We start from the raw sequence: 17,179 nt of genomic DNA, 5'->3' as shown, positions 1-17,179 counted from the left end.
ATTTATCCTGACAGTGATGCAACCGAAAATAGATCCACCAATCACAATCATCTTCACATACAACCTTACTTTACCAAGTATTACCAGGTAAAATTGCCAGGAAGACTTAGGGAGGGGTCGCTGGATCTTTGGCTGACTGTACCTAGGGCTGATGGTGTAATGAGGAGTGAAGGATGGCTGATATGTTTAATGGTTTATCTTGTAGAGTTATTGAATGTAAACTGCCTTGCATTTATTGTCATGCACAATATAATACTGTTTACTGAAAACTTGGGAATTACCTGTATACTCACAAATATGGTTCTTTTGCAGATGTGTTTGAAGTGTATTTTTTGAAGCATCACCGATGTGATATTCTTACAATAATGGAAGCTGACAATGAAGATGAACACTATTCAGTCATTGTAAAGTATGTGTTTTGTTTTTGTATATATTTTTTTCATATAGTACATGTACTGCCCTGTAATTAATAATACAATACTGTACCTGTACTATAATACAGTTACAGTGGTCCCTCGGTTAACGAGCACAATCCGTTCCAGCAGGTTGCTCGTTAACCGAAACCATTGTTTCAATGGGTTTTTGGGTAATTGGTTCCAGCTCACCGAAAATTGCCTAAATTCAACAAAAAAGGTAGAAAAGCACACTTACTTTGAGATGTGTATATAGAAGGCTCCTGTATGATGATGATGATGATGATGGGATTTAGAATGGGGGTGGAGGAGAAGGAAGAAGAGAAGGCATTGGGGTGGAAGAGAAGTCACCCCATGGCGCCATTTCACCCATAAAATTTTAGCTCTCTTGGTGTAATTCAAGATTATTTTCTTTAAATCAACACTGCACTGCATAATATATTGTCAATATGTAAAATATATTTAAAAATGACCAATAATTTGCTTGGAAACACAGAGAAAAGCGTTTAGTTGAAAAGAGTCTCAAGCAAGATGTTACCTCCACTGAAAACAGAGAGAGACTAACGCCTGTCTGGTGTGTTAACAGGCTGGATGGCACGCCAGAAACTAGTTTCTTTACCTTCAATTATGTTCAATAATTGTTAAAATGACTAAAAAAGTTGATATTAAACTTTTAAAATTATTGAATAGTATAAACTTCTTGATATTTACTAAAATAGAAAGGAATTTAAGCCCTAGAACCGATTACTGTATTGGCGGACTAATACTACAGCTGGTGGATTGCCAAATGCAAGCGAAAACATGTTGAAGTCGGCTCGTAAAAAACTTGTCAATTGAGGGATTGCTCGTTAACCGAAGTTAAGAATCTTATGGAAGGTAAATGGTTAACCGAAATCTCGTTAACCGAGGGACCACTGTACTGTACTAATATTTATTTACTGGGGGTCTTGGTTATACATTGGGGATAAGAATGAATGAACTGAGGAGTACAGTACTGTGTATGTATTCCATCATGTACAGTAATGCCCCTTGATAGTTCAGTGTAAGATACTGTACAGTACTGTATGGTATTTAATGTGGAGATGCACTATGTTCATAACAACATTATTTATTACCTTTGAATGATACATGGTGGCTCAATTTGGCTCCTTGTGCACTTAGACAACTGATCAATGAATAAACCAGGGCACTTGGAATGCATTATACACTACACTAATATTTATTAAGTTCTGATAAATACACTACAATATTAGTTATAAAGTGCTAAAGACAGATTTTGTGGTAAGCACCAGCCCTCTTGAGCAGTGACAACAGCAGTGCTTGAGAGATGGTGAGTGCTGGAGTCTTACAGCAAAAAGGCCTATCTGGGGTTGAGTGCGGGATTTTGGGGGAAAATTGATTATTTCATGAAAATTTGTATTAACCTGATACCAAATGAACCTAAATAATATGTGAATTGTTATGCCATAACTTATCAACTTGAATTACTTTAAAGATTAATATACTAATGAGGGCACATATGGCACAAGAAAAAACAAATTGGCAACTAAGCACATCTTGTTCCTGGGTCCAAACAGCCCTCTTTATCCCAACAGTTCAGGAGTGAAGGTTTGGAATTATACATATCATGAAAAGTTAAATAAAATTTAATAATAAAAGTTTACCATAATAAGTGTGTAGGTTCCATCATGAACAGATAAATTAAATCAAGAGAATAAAGAATAAATATAATCCTTAATAAGCCACTAATATATGCACAGTAAATAAACCATAAACTACTTTGTAATATCACTATTGATCGTACTTTACACAAAATAAATAATAATAGAGCAGCACTGAATAGATAATACTCAACTAAACTGTATTTGAAAAGGTATCCACCACTGACAAACTGAGATGTCCTCCTACTCCCAAGGCCAGCCAGTGACTGACAAAGTTCCATCCCCTCGGGGGACTACAAGCCTAACACTAATATTAAACAACTCCCACATTAAGCTGCAAAAATGCTTACATACATACAGAATTTTTTTAATGTATCAAGTACCAGCCCTGCTCACACCCCTCTAATAAGGGGTAATAATATTCCACTTCATGCTCCTGAAAGATAGGAGTTAGATGATATTTAGTTTCAGCTATATGCAAATTGGCAATAAGTTGACCAACTGGCAACAACTGTGCATCAACATGACCTAACCCTGCATTCACTAGATCAGCTATGAGCCTACTGTTGGTTTCTATGAAAGCTTGTACCGAGGCCTCAGTTGCATGCAAAAATTTTGTGAAGCAGAGTAACCATTCCAGTGTAGATTCTGACCGTGTGAATCCCTGGACAATGCATGTTAGTTGATTAGTTTCATCAACAATAGCATTCCTATGATAGGTCAGAGTTTGTACTGCCTTGTAGGAATGTTCAATGGCCCTATTTTGTTTCCTAACTGCTTCTGAAACTTCATTCATTTTATTCCCTAATTTAGCCACATCTTCGGCAGTTGCCGCACCAAACAAGGTGTTACTTATTAACCCTACAAAGTTAAACAGACCACGTTTTTGACGCCACTGAAAATGTACATTCTTCTCGATGTCTTCAGGAGATATAGGGAGCTTTCCCTCAAAGGGATTTACTCGCCTGAGTAGACTGTTCATTCGGTCGTTCTGAAGAGAGATGGTCTGACTGAGTGTTGTAGAGATTGTAGATTGTTGTTTGAGATCTTGCAGAGTTTGCATAGCTGTTTAATGTGGACAGTTATTGACCTCAGATACACTGGCATGCGCATTAAGTCATGAAGCTCGTTCTTAACAGTTAAAACGTCTTGTACTACTAATACTTTGCCTAGTGGGGCAACTAAAACTCCGGGTTTGACGACATCTGATGGGGATGCGGCTGTTGTCACCGCGCTCCAGACCAACAGGAGTAGTGATATCCAAGCCATATCTGAAAGAGACGAGGATAATTAAAAATTTTTGTTTACTGATCATAGTTTTTGATGATATGTATTGTCCATCGTTATACATGATTTTGTTGAGCAACTGTTGTAGTTTTAGTAGGATGTACAGTACAGTGGTCCCTCGGTTAACGAACACAATTCGTTCCAGAAGGTCGTTTGTTAACCGTAAACTTTGTTAACCAAATCCATTGTTTCAATGGCATTTTGGGTAATTGGTTCCAGCTCACCGAAAATTACATACAAAGTAAAAAAAAAATGCAGTAAAGTACACTTACTTTGAGGTGTGTATGTAGAAGGCTCCTGGTTGATGATGATGATGATGATGATGGGAATTAGAAGTGGGGGTGGAGGAGAAGGGAGAAGAGAAGGAAGTGGGGGTGGAAGAGAAATCACCCCATGCTTGATGCCGTCATTTCACCCATAAAATTTTAAGTTCACTTGGTGTAATTCAAGATTATTTTCTTTAAATCAACACTGCACTGCACTATATATTGTCAATATGTAACATATATTTCAGAATGACCAATAATTGTACTGTAAACATGTAAAAATACTCTGTGTTCAAGAGACCCACTAGCAAGATGTTTCCTCCACTGAACTGAGATACAAACTGAGGCCTTGGTGGGTGAGTGAAGTGGCTGATTGGCACACCAAAAATTAGTTCCCTGTACTGCAATTATGTTAAATAAGTGTTAAAATGACAAAAAAATTTAATATAAAACTTGGAAAATTATTGAATAGCACAACCTTCTTGATATTTACTCCAATTTTAACGAATGTAAGCCCTAGAACCGATTTCTGTATTGGCGGACTAATCTTCCGTCTGGTGAGCAAGCCAAAGCATGTCGAAAAATTTTCGTAAGAATTTCGTTAACCGAATTTTTGTTCGTTAACCGAAATGAAGATTCTTATGAAGGTAATTCGTTAACTGAGGGACCACTGTACTTGACTGACATTAGGAGTCCCTACTAAGTCTCTGCTGACTTTTTTCATCCTATTTACATGTACTATATCAGTAACATTTGACATTGGCTCAACTACTTGGAATTTGTTTCCATGTTCTTTCGCTCTAATCACGTATGGACCTGTGAATTTAGGCGAGAGTTTTGATATGCGTTCCGGCGCTTTTATCGTTGCTTTGTCTCCTATTTCTAATTTTATAGGCTTAGCTTTTTTATGTTGCTTGCAGATCATTTCAGCACGTGAGGCTGCTAAGTGTTTTCGTACTTTTTCATGGATGCTCGTGAAAACATTGATTTGTTTCTTGGCATAGTCATCCATGTTGTACACACGATTTGGAATTCCTGTTAGTAAATCATATGGCAAGCATTTATCGGTACCGTAAATTATGTAGTATGGCGATTTGCCTGTAAAGCTATTTATAGATCCATTGATGGATGCTGCAACCAATGGAAGTCAGTCCTCCCACGAACTATGCATTGGATTCACCACATGTCGGAGAATCTCAAGAATTTTTCTATTTGTACGCTCGACCAACCCAATTGAGGATGGATGATAGGCGGTTGTGAAGGCTTGCGTAATGTCATATTGTTGACATATTGCAGTTGAGAGTTAATTCTTAAATTCTGCCCCATTATCTGAGAGTATCACTCTAGGTGTAGAAAATGGACAGATTAGATGAGTGACTAATGCATGAGACACTGATTCGGCCAACCTGGTCTGCAATGGTGCTAGTACCACAAATCTAGAGAAATGGTCAATGCAGACAAGGATGTAACTAGAGCCTTGATGGCTTTTTGGAAGTTGTAATAAATTGATCGCAACTGTATCCCTTGGACGTTCCGGTTTCAGGTATTCTAAGATTGGAGCGGGATCCATCGTTGTTCTCTCTTGTTTTGCAGAAGATAAACATTTAGCAATGTGATGCTCAATGTCGTTTTTTTTATTGTAGAAAAATATAGTTTCACAAGTACTTAGTTCAGTTGAGAGTATATTGTACCTTCTCTACTTGGGGAAGTGTCTTAGTGCACTTATATAGGAGAACCGCTTCAGTGAGGTGTTCACTGGGTAACAAATGATATTAGTCTGCCTGCTCTCTCCTCTCTCTCAGAGCGTGAGAGCAGGAGGAGCGGGCGAGGTATTTGCAAAATCATCTTGACCTGTGGCTCAACCTCTGATGAAGTTATAGACCTCAGCATGTGTGACATGAATAACTACTGAGTCATTGTTGAATAACTTAGTGAATAATTGGGTATTATACATTTAAGTATTATACATTTGGGTGAATATTTATATAATACAAATGGTGCTGTTACAATGTTTGAGTGATAAGAATGTTTTAGTTTAAATACCTGTAATAAATACTGGACTGTAATTAGTAAAGCATAAAATGAGATTAAGTAACATTAAATATATATCAAGTTGTTTTACATACCTTGAGTGTTAGTGCAGACTTACTTGACAGAAGGAGAGTTTCATCCCAGGTGGGTAGATTAGATGATGATGGGGGAGGGGAGGATGGTGAATGGGGGTTTTGAGTAGGTTTTACTGATACAGTATTAGAGATACTGCACCTGTACTGGTGATGAAGTTTATGGGGTTGGCTGTGGCTCCCTTTCAACTTTTTTTAAATGTCTTTCAATGTATTCATGTTAGGAGGCCCTCATCCTGTCATCAAAGATCCTCTTATGACAGGCATGTGTATCTTTCATACCAATATAAATCTTTTTTAACCTTGAAGAGTTGCAGTCTTATTCCTCAAAGAGAACTTGGCCATCCTCTATAAATTTGAATTACTGCCATTTTCTTGGTAGTGAATCTCTTGGGTTTTTGAACCTCAGAGACTTATGCTTCAGCCTCGTCTGTGACCTTTTGACCTTTAATTCAATCAAGTCCCCATTCATAAGCCGTTGTGAGTGTAAATCCAGCAACTGTTGAACATCATCAGTATTCAAATTTAGTCGCAGTTGCTTGCGCTTTTCAACAACGTTATTGGTTACTGAGTCTACAGTCTCCTCTAACTCCATGAAACCATTGACCTGGGAAACCAAACATTAGTTACTGGTACTGATATAAATGATTAGTATATCATCCCACTGCAACCATTGCCCTGAGAAGGGAGAATAGAAGCAAAACTTTCTCTCATGCTTGTTCATGCAGCTGCATCAGATATGCTAAACCTCTTTTATTTGTTAGCCCTAGTTAGGTCACACAGTCCTCAGAATTAGTATAGTATAGTTTATTTCATTTTTTATAATCACATTGGCATGGGTCATTTACTCTTTTCCGTTCACTTGAGGCATCAATGAATGGTAGCTGGACATAGAAAAATGCATAGCAAACAATCATTACTTGCGTTTATTTCTTGTGGATTTTATAAGTATCATGTGATGCTCAAAACTATCTAGTAAAGAATTAAATACTTTTGTTAAAATTTATACTGTACTGTATATCTAAGAAATGGTTTTGTTTTCAGTTTCCTGACTTTGTTTGAAGAACATGTAGAGGTAGCAGAATCACTTTTAGCCTCACCAGTGAAGCTCTTACCAGTTCTGGATATGGGGCTTCTACGTGCTGCTCTAAAAGTCATGGATGAAGTAAAAGGGGAGAAAGAAGACCTCAGTATGAAGACTAATATTCATGCTAGAATAACAGGTAACATGCCAAACTGTTGACATACTATACAGTATTTGTCACTTTAATGCATACAGTAGGTTACTATTTCTTCATTATTATTTTTTTCCCTCACAGTACTGCTTACTGTAGTTTGAATTTCTTATTTTATTTTATATGGTGCCACTTTTTCCTTATACAGGTAGTAAGATTCCAATACTTTTTGAAGCATTGACTTAGAATTACAGTAAAACCTCGATAAATCAGACTTCAATATCTCGGAATTTGCTTTTTTCGGACTCTGTGATGCTCTGGTCACCAGAAATACTTAAAACAAAATTTTTTAAGATACGGGGAAGATTAATAAAAAAAAATCTTATTAAATGAACCACACTTACTAATTACTGTACAGTGGTCTAATGAGATTTGTTATCGGCCTGCTGAGAACTAAGACACTTGAGTGTGTAAGTAGGCTGGGGCTGATCAGGTGTTGCCACATTCATCAGGTTTATTTGTTTATTGATTCAGTATTATATTCTCATATGATTGGCCTCTTATGGTTTATGGTTCATCATGATTAATGTAACATCTTCAGTAATAGAGAAGAAATACAATACTGTACTGTATGTAATTTGTAATATGACTGAAAATAAAAGGATAAGCTGTATGAGAAGGTTATTTATGTATATGTTCTGGGTACCAAGTTCTATCTACAGGAGCGAACACAAACACCTGTAGAGTTTTCGTAGGTTCTATTTACTGGATAAACGAAGGTACACAAGGAAGGTGGCGCTCCTTACTCTGTCTGGGGGGTCAACTAGCCTTTCAGGCGACATGTGGCAAGTGATACATTAGCAGCTTCCATTTGTCGCCAGGCACATTAATTAAGCGTGTGGGACATGGTAAATACATTGTCACATGCTGCTAGCTAGGCTGAATAAATAATGTACTGTATATAAATGGAGCACATACATAATATACATACATAATATACATACAGCATACATAATATACATACAATTTACTCAAGATGCATTCATGTGAGAGCTTTCAGCAGAAGACGAGCTTACAACAGGGGTCACTGAAACACACTGTATAGTATTTGATATGAAGATAACTCCTCCATTATTCTCACATAGTCTTATTAACTCCTCCATTATTCTCACATAGTCTTATTAACTCCTCCATTATCCTCACATAGTCTTATTAACTCCTCCATTATTCTCACATAGTCTTATTAACTCCTCCATTATCCTCACATAGTCTTATTAACTCCTCCATTATTCTCACATAGTCTTATTAACTCCTCCATTATTCTCACATAGTCTTATTAACTCCTCCATTATCCTCACATAGTCTTATTAACTCCTCCATTATTCTCACATAGTCTTATTAACTCCTCCATTATCCTCACATAGTCTTATTAACTCCTCCATTATTCTCACATAGTCTTATTAACTCCTCCATTATCCTCACATAGTCTTATTAACTCCTCCATTATCCTCACATAGTCTTATTAACTCCTCCATTATCCTCACATAGTCTTATTAACTCCTCCATTATCCTCACATAGTCTTATTAACTCCTCCATTATCCTCACATAGTCTTATTAACTCCTCCATTATTCTCACATAGTCTTATTAACTCCTCCATTATCCTCACATAGTCTTATTAACTCCTCCATTATTCTCACATAGTCTTATTAACTCCTCCATTATCCTCACATAGTCTTATTAACTCCTCCATTATTCCTCACATAGTCTTATTAACATAGTCTTATTCCATTATCCTCACATAGTCTTATTATTCTCACATAGTCTTATTAACTAGTCTTATTAACTCCATTATTCTCACATAGTCTTATTAACTCCTCCATTATCCTCACATAGTCTTATTAACTCCTCCATTATCCTCACATAGTCTTATTAACTCCTCCATTATCCTCACATAGTCTTATTAACTCCTCCATTATCCTCACATAGTCTTATTAACTCCTCCATTATCCTCACATAGTCTTATTAACTCCTCCATTATCCTCACATAGTCTTATTAACTCCTCCATTATCCTCACATAGTCTTATTAACTCCTCCATTATCCTCACATAGTCTTATTAACTCCTCCATTATCCTCACATAGTCTTATTAACTCCTCCATTATCCTCACATAGTCTTATTAACTCCTCCATTATCCTCACATAGTCTTATTAACTCCTCCATTATCCTCACATAGTCTTATTAACTCCTTCATTATCCTCACATAGTCTTATTAACTCCTCCATTATCCTCACATAGTCTTATTAACTCCTCCATTATCCTCACATAGTCTTATTAACTCCTCCATTATCCTCACATAGTCTTATTAACTCCTCCATTATCCTCACATAGTCTTATTAACTCCTCCATTATCCTCACATAGTCTTACTCATATTAATGGTGAGGCTGCTTTGATTGTTATTGTACAGTAAATTGCAAGATTTGTGCCACTGTTTTCCTTACATATTTTTGACAAGGTTTGGGTAGCAGTGATGCTGGGTTATTTAAGCAGCAGAAATAAATCAGAGGGTTATCTTGGGGTCTTTTTGTGGATGGAGAGAACCACAAGAAAGCTTCGTTTGTCATTTGTTTGTCAGTTTAAATGAATTGAATAGAGACTCAAAGTTTGTTATTGATTCTGTCTTGTGTAGCTGTGGTAAAAGGCTTGCAGGATGAAGAAATCTTACTTATTATGACACATCAGTCTTTGTGTTTGCAACTTCCATAAATAATTTTTTTTTTTACGGGGAATAGTTCACCCAGGCACAGGTCATCGAGGGGGTGAAAAAATAAGATTAAAACAAAATTAAAAATAGAAGAGAAAAGGGTTACCGTATATTAATCTACACCGTAAAGGTACCGGAAAACTAGCTCTTTGAAGTGAGACAGATTGTAAGAGTATGGAAACAGAAGAAGCAGAGCATTCCACAGTTTGGCTGTGTGAGGAAAGAAGTTATATACTGTATGTTGTGTTGTCAATAGTAAGAGAAACAATTGAGACCCTGCAATTGTGTGTAAATGAGGCAGAAAGTTAGATCAGCAACCTGGGACTTGGTAAAAATTTTTGTGATGCTTTATGACAGCAGGGTCAACCATTAGACAACACATTATCCCAGGTGGTAGTACATACCTCTCTATTTGATAGCTGCTTACTTATTATACAGGTGTATTTTAAGCAAATATACAGAACAGCCTGTAGATTAGTTACACTTATATACAAAAAAATTTCACTCCAGAGAAGCTACTGTTTTTATACAGGCATTCCATAATTTATGAAAGACTTCTGATCCTTTAAGACTTTTTGTAAATGGGATCATATTTTCCCATTGACTCATTATAAAAGCTGAGGTATGCTCTTAGAAAAAATTCCTCCCCAAAACGTCTTAAAATGCTATAAAAGAAAAATAAGTGTTAGGTGTTTTCTTGAAGGGAAGGAGAAACACCGTGTAGCGGCTGAGAACTTTAATGTAGAGATCCATGCTACAAGTCTGACAGGCGGCAACTGGCGCTGCAGACAGTCCACTACCAGGGGTTGCCAGGCAGCGTCAACATAACACTAATGTCTACATCTTACAATAAGTGAATTATATGCAGTACAATATAGTAATATCTCAGTTAGCCAGAATCCCTTAAACCTGGAACTCTGCAATAGCCGGAATTGAAATTTTTTTGGAAAATTCCAAGAAAATGTGACCAGTACGTACAGTAGGGTCGGGATATATCGCGAGATAGGGTCCGAGGATGTTCGCTATACAGTATGCTCTCATATTTGGACACCTATTTAGACTAAAAACCTCGCAAAATTCAAATCTTCCAAATTTAAATACAACTTCCTATGGAGAAAATTAATTTGAGTCTGGTACTTTTGATGTTTGGCTAAATATTGCCTTATTTACCCTACTTTTTTGGGCGAATTACTACACCTGTAATAAAGCAACATCCTAATAAACCAACGAAAATAACACAGATAAAGTTAAATAAAAACTAAAAACAACACAGAAAAAGTTTATTAACAGAAAAAACACAAACTGAAGACACAGCAATGATGGGCTTGGGTGGATGGTGGATTGATTCCGAGGCTAGAGGTGGGTTAGTTGGATGTGACCCATCCTGGGCCACATCCAGAAATCCTTCAAAGTCTAAGTCATTCTCGAGTGGTTCAACATCTGCCGTTGCACCATCCTCGGCCCCATCTGCTACTCAAATGTTCTGGATTGCGTTGGCTACATCCTGGCGGCGTCGGAAGAATCTTGTTATCACAGACTGTTGTTTTTCCCTAATTTTGCAGTTGTAAATTGCCATGAGAATATCATTGAGATTGTCAAGGTGGAGCAATGCATTTTGTAGTTCAGGGGCATCTTGAGTGAATTTCTGAAGTGATTCTTTCATGTCACTGCACTGCGAGAATCTTTGCCAGCTTGACAATGGTCAATTTTTCAATCACTTCCGGTTGTCCTTCTCCGTCTGAGCTAGAATCAGAATCATTTTCAAGCATCTTAGTTATGTTTTCCTCAGAATTAAAAGTCACAAGGTTCATAACAGTGTCCTCAATGACCTCAGCAAATTCAGCGCCCACACTCCTTACTGACTCGACTATCTATGCTAACAGTGAACCGTTGTCTAGCTGCTGCGCACCTGAGGCACCTCCACACTCGACCTTGAGATGAGGGAAGAGTGGTGTCCAAGCATGTGTGATTGTTGGAACATTGATCTCATGCCACGAATCAGCCATTGTGTCAACAGCATTGTGAATATTAAATTTTTTCCAAAATTGCTTAATAGTTAGGATATGGGCAGGGGTGGCAGAAGATGGTCCAGGTGTGGCAGACGGTTTAAGGGTGACGGACTCGTTCTCATCTTCACTCTCAATATCACTAACTGTAGCAATTTGTAACAGTTCAACTTGGCTGTCAGTTTCATGGTTGTGAACGGTGCGGTAGTACATGAGGTTAACATTGGCTATCAGTTCTTGATCCAGCTGCTGTATCTCTGAAGTTGTGTTCGAGGGAAGGAAGCACACTTGTACGTTGGGGTGGAAGTCTACCAAATACCTAGCATGACCAGGCGCATTGTCCATGAATAACAACACCTTGAATTCTAGGTTCTTACGCCTACAGTGTGCCCTTGCGTCAGGGATAAAATACTTCTCAAACCACTTCTTTGACAGATTTTTGTCCGTGTAACCTTTGGCAGTCTTCTCCCAATACACATTAAGCTTATTCATATCTTGATTCCTGTACGCATGCAGTTTTTGATACTTGTGAATAACAAGAGGTTTCATTTTATGCGAACCTGACGCATTGCAAGTGAATAACACACTGAATCTATCCCTTGCGAGTTTGGTGCCTTTTGCTTGTTTCTCTGTTTTGTGCATGTACTTGTAGTAGGGGACTTTTTACAGTAAAAAACAGTTTCGTCACAGTCGTATATTTGTTCGTAGGAATAACCACCATCTTCAACAATCTGCTTTGCAATCGCTGGAAATGAGTCAACTCCACTAATGTCTGCACAGGCAATTTTACAATGATACTTCGCCAACTTCACTTGACACTGCTTCTTAAAATTAGCAAGCCAGCCAACAGATTCCTTGAAACTGGGGGAAGATGAAATGGTTTTCCTTTTTGCGCACTGCACTGTAAATCACTCTGGCCTGCTCACGCAACTCTGTCTCGGACACGCTGGCATCCTCCTTCACTCTCCTGCTCAACCACTTGCTAATGTACGCCTCGGTTATTGCAATGATTTTGCGATATTCACTTGTGTCTGCACTCATTCGTGGGTGCCGAAATACTTCTTTCCAATGTTCATTTGTTATTTTATAGTCCCTTTCTTTTGCTTCAGTGTTCTTATTGTGCTTTCAGGTGCACCTGTTAGTCGCCGAATTTCACTGGTCTTCATCCCTTTCTCGATATACAAGTACTCCCCGACTTACGACGGGGTTAGGGACCGACATCCAGGTCGTAAGTCGAAATGGTCGTCGGAAATGCTTAAATAACTCATAGAAAATAAAAAATTTGGGTCTCTTTCTTTTCAGCACCACAAACACTCACTTTTAAGCTTGCCAGCCATTTTAAAGTGAATTACAGATGAAAATTTTGTCTGTGTACTGACTTTGGGACTCAAAAATACATTATTTGACCACATTTTGGTACGACTGAGGCGGTCGTAAGTGCTGGTGGATGTAAGTCGGAGAGTACCTGTTTTCCACAACTTTCGCCTTGTCCGCCAAACTATATTTTGCATGTTTCTTGTCAACTCTGTACTCCCTTTTGGCTCTTTGGCGGTTCTGGACGCTTAGGAGGGTTCCCATTCACACCAGGTTGACCCCCACCACCTACTGGCTCAACACTTGCCATATCAAGGGCGCGAAATGAGCGTCTGAACATGAGATCACCAAGAGATAAAGTTCTGGCTGTCTCAGTGCATGGGTGGGAAGGAACTAATGGCGCTGCTAGCGCCACAAACAACTAAGAACTATCTGGCGGGCCGCTCAAACCTGTCGAAATTCGAGTTTCCGCCGTCGAAATTTGAAATTGTGTAGTTTTTTGTGTCCAAATAAAAAACGAATTAAAAACTCGCAAAATTTGAGAACCTACTGTATATTACATCGCGATATATAATTACATGTAATCAATGGGGAAAATAGGGTTAGGTTCTGGAGGCCAATAAAAGTGACTAAACTTGACATGAAATGGTGCAGTCTAAAGTTAGCAGAATATAAATTACTGTACATTGCTGGAATCCTTGTAAGACAGAGAATAATTTGAATATAGACGTCATATATTTTGCATGGGAGATAAAATAAATTCAACTCGTATTTTTGGTGTGATTTAGGGGATTTCTAGGAGTGTTTCTGACTTTATACTGTTTTTGGCTTTGTGTGAAGACCTAGGAACATAGCCCCATGTAAGTTGAGAGTCTACTGTAAATAAATTTATCACTATATATTGGAAAATGTCAATAATTTTGGTAGTCGTGATAAATTTGAAATATTTCCTGCATGATTTCCCTCGTGAAATAAAAAAAAATTATCGCTATATACTGCCACTCCTCGACTTACGACCTACTTGATATACGACCACCCGGACATACGACCGCCCCAGTCGTACCAAAAATTTTTAAAACGACGTATTTTCGAGTCCCGACGTGAGTGATTGCGCCGTGTATTGACAAAATTTTTGTTTGTAATTCACTTTAAAATGGCTGGCAAGCTTAAAAGTGAGAGTTCTCATGGTGCTGAGAAGAAAAAGAGACACCCATTTTAGATTTTCTATGTATTATCTTCGCATTTTTTATTTACGACCAATTCGACTTACGACCTGGATTTGGGTCCCTAACCCCGTCGTAAGTCGAGGAGCTGTATAGGAAAATTGCGATAATTTTGGTAGCCACGATATAAAATTTTTTTTATATAAAGTCGCTATATATCCCGACCCTACTGTACTCGGAAATTTCCTGTGATGCGAGATTTTTTTCTGGGTTTGAGAGATGAAAATCAGGCGCATTTTCCAAAAAAATCCTGAGATGGGGGTTATTTTTCCGGGTTCGAGAGATGATGTAATGAGCAATTTCTGGAGCATTTGAGAAAAGTTTTCTGTTACCCGGAAAATTTCCAGGGATGAGGGATTTTTTCCGGCTTTGAGAGAGTCGTCTCGGTGCCTGGAAATCTCTCATTCCCAGAAGTGTTCTGCACCAATTGTTCTGGCTAATGGAGATATCACTGTATAGTACAGTACAAGGTAGAGCTCAGTCATAATTTTATACTTGTTCTTACGAGAAACCGGTTGTGATTTAACAGTGAGCTGTATGAAATGCTAAGTCATCATCTATAATAAAGATATTACTGTAGTACTGTAATACATATACAGTTCTGTACAGTATTTCCATTCTATAACTGGAGACCACTATCTCCCAAAATAATCCATTGGGTGACCCTTGATGAGTTATTGCATCATCCTAAATCCACTCTGCTTTGTTTACCTGGTGCAAAGGCTACTGTTAGTCAGATGATCTACACTCACACTCTCCTGCATTTATCATTTCCTGTTTTCAACTTTATCTTATAACTCTACGCATTTGTTGTACATAATTAGCATATGAAATTTAAGAATACAGAATACAGTACAATACAAAGAATCCTCGCTTTACGCGGTTTCACTTTACGCGTTTCTACATTTACACGGTAACCTGCCAGAACCGGAATTCCCACTTTACGCGGTGCATCTACTCATATACGCGGGTGAAGTATAATTTTTTTATTTAGCTCATAAAATTCATACAAATTATCCGGCCAGAATATAATTTAAATTGCTGGAATTCTTACAATTTGATGATCATTTTGAATATAAGCATCATAGATTTTGCATTAGACATACAAATTTTAGATCTAATGTAAGTATTTTGTTTACTCTGAGCAAATATGTTATCTTTTGTGCAAAATATATGACATGTATATTCAAAATATTCCTGGTCTTGCAAGGAATCCAGCAATGTCAATTATATTATCCTAACTTTAGTCTGAGGTATTATTTATTACTAAAAATGTAAATATACTGTTATAACCCAATCATTTCTCTGGTAGGGAGGGAAGGTGGGGGTGAGGGGTAGGGAGGGAGGGAGGGACCCAGGGAGCAGGTGGGAAGAGGGGGGAGGTGGGGTATTTTGATTGACAGATAGTATTTCGGTAAGTATATTTTGTTTATTTATTGAAGATATTTGTTTTAGCTCATAAAATTCATACAAATTACCGGGCCAGAATATAATTTACATTGCTGGAATTCTTACAATTTGATGATCATTTTGAATATAAACATCATAGATTTTGCATTAGACATACAAATTTTAGATCTACTTTAAGTATTTTGTTTACTCTGAGTAAATATGTTATCTTTTGTGCAAAATATATGACATTTATATTCAAAATATTCCTGGTCTTACAAGGAATCCAGCAATGTCAATTATATTATCCTAACTTTAGTCTGAGGTATTATTTATTACTATACCTTAAAATCTAGTGTTTTCCCCAAACATTTCTCAGAGGAAGAGCCAGCGGAGTGAGAGAAAGAGGGAGGAGTTAAGTCCATTATTTGAATGGACATTAATGGCGACTGTATTTCTTATTTCTCTTAAATATTAATTGTGTGTTGTTCCATCATAAAATTAAGATGTTATTTTTACTAGAACATAGGTATTGTGTCGGAAAAAGTGAGTCTGGGTCAGCGGTCTCTATTTCAATTAATCCCATGTTATGTTGTTCACTTTACTTGGGCCTTAGTGGGTTCAATTGACGCGTAAGTGAGGTTCACTATATATCAGGATTTAGTTATTATTATATGAAATATAATTTTATTTTAGTTTTTTAATTATTGTAAATCTGAAGAAAATAATGGGTAAATTGAATTGGGTCCTAAATTAACCAGGGTTTTAATATGAATCGTTGTTAGTAGAACCGTGCGTTATCGGAGGCTTTACTGTGCTGTAATTATTATTATTATTAGTAGCTTCCTGTTTTAGTGATTGTCATGTTGCCAAAATATTAACCAAGAAACATTATGTGTAGACTATGGGTTTATTAAGGATGTGGCAGCTAAGTGAATATGTGAATGGAACTAAACTTAACAATTGTGGAAGTGAAGGCTTTAGAGTGCAATGCTGTCCATACTACAGTACAGTACTTCCTTTGTAATGAAAAAAGACTTAAGTCACCAGTGTCTTATATCTACACTGCTACTAACAGGCTGTCAAATCTATGGGACCCGTTTTCATATGTTTGCTGCTTTAGCTTTATTGTATTATTATTTGTTTTTAATTTTTAGGGCTGCCAACCTGTCCAGAGCTGTATCGCCATGCTGTCCCCTTTACTGCGATGTTAGGCGACTTTTATGTGTTTCTGGAACAGTTGTTCCTTTTCTAGCTGCTAAGATGCTTGAATATCAAGGACTTCATGTGTATTCAGTGTAAACATGTGTTCTAGTAAAGGTAAGAACTAGAGTTTGAAACTGTTTCTGCACACACACTCACACACACACACACACACACACAAATGTTGTGTTTTTTCAGCCACATTACAACTCTTAATCAGTTTATTATTTTTTTTTTTTACGCACACATGTAATGTAAGTGTATATTTTCAGCCACCGGCTGCAACTCTATTAATAAACAGTTTATTATTATTATTTTTTTATTACACACACACACAGTGCTAAGTTAGTACTT

The 17,179-nt window shown here is 37.3% G+C and overlaps 1 protein-coding gene across 1 annotated transcript in view; it reads left to right on the top strand.

Moving 5' to 3' along the window:
* LOC121860776 (DNA helicase MCM9-like) overlaps nucleotides 1–16,820 on the top strand; it is a gene marked incomplete at its 3' end in the record, with an annotated part of 37,323 nt that extends 20,503 nt beyond the window's left edge. Inside the window, 3 exon segments of the mRNA XM_042358145.1 lie at nucleotides 313–409; nucleotides 6,795–6,973; nucleotides 16,780–16,820. Of these exon segments, the coding sequence (XP_042214079.1) occupies nucleotides 313–409; nucleotides 6,795–6,973; nucleotides 16,780–16,820 (317 nt within the window).
* Between the last annotated feature and the right edge of the window lie 359 nt (nucleotides 16,821–17,179).

Source organism: Homarus americanus, unplaced genomic scaffold (assembly GCF_018991925.1).
Source record: "Homarus americanus isolate GMGI-L3 unplaced genomic scaffold, GMGI_Hamer_2.0 scaffold40248, whole genome shotgun sequence".
Taxonomy (NCBI): domain Eukaryota; kingdom Metazoa; phylum Arthropoda; class Malacostraca; order Decapoda; family Nephropidae; genus Homarus; species Homarus americanus.
The sequence above is the reverse complement of the archived record's forward strand: the minus strand, read 5'-3'. Positions and strand labels throughout refer to the sequence as shown.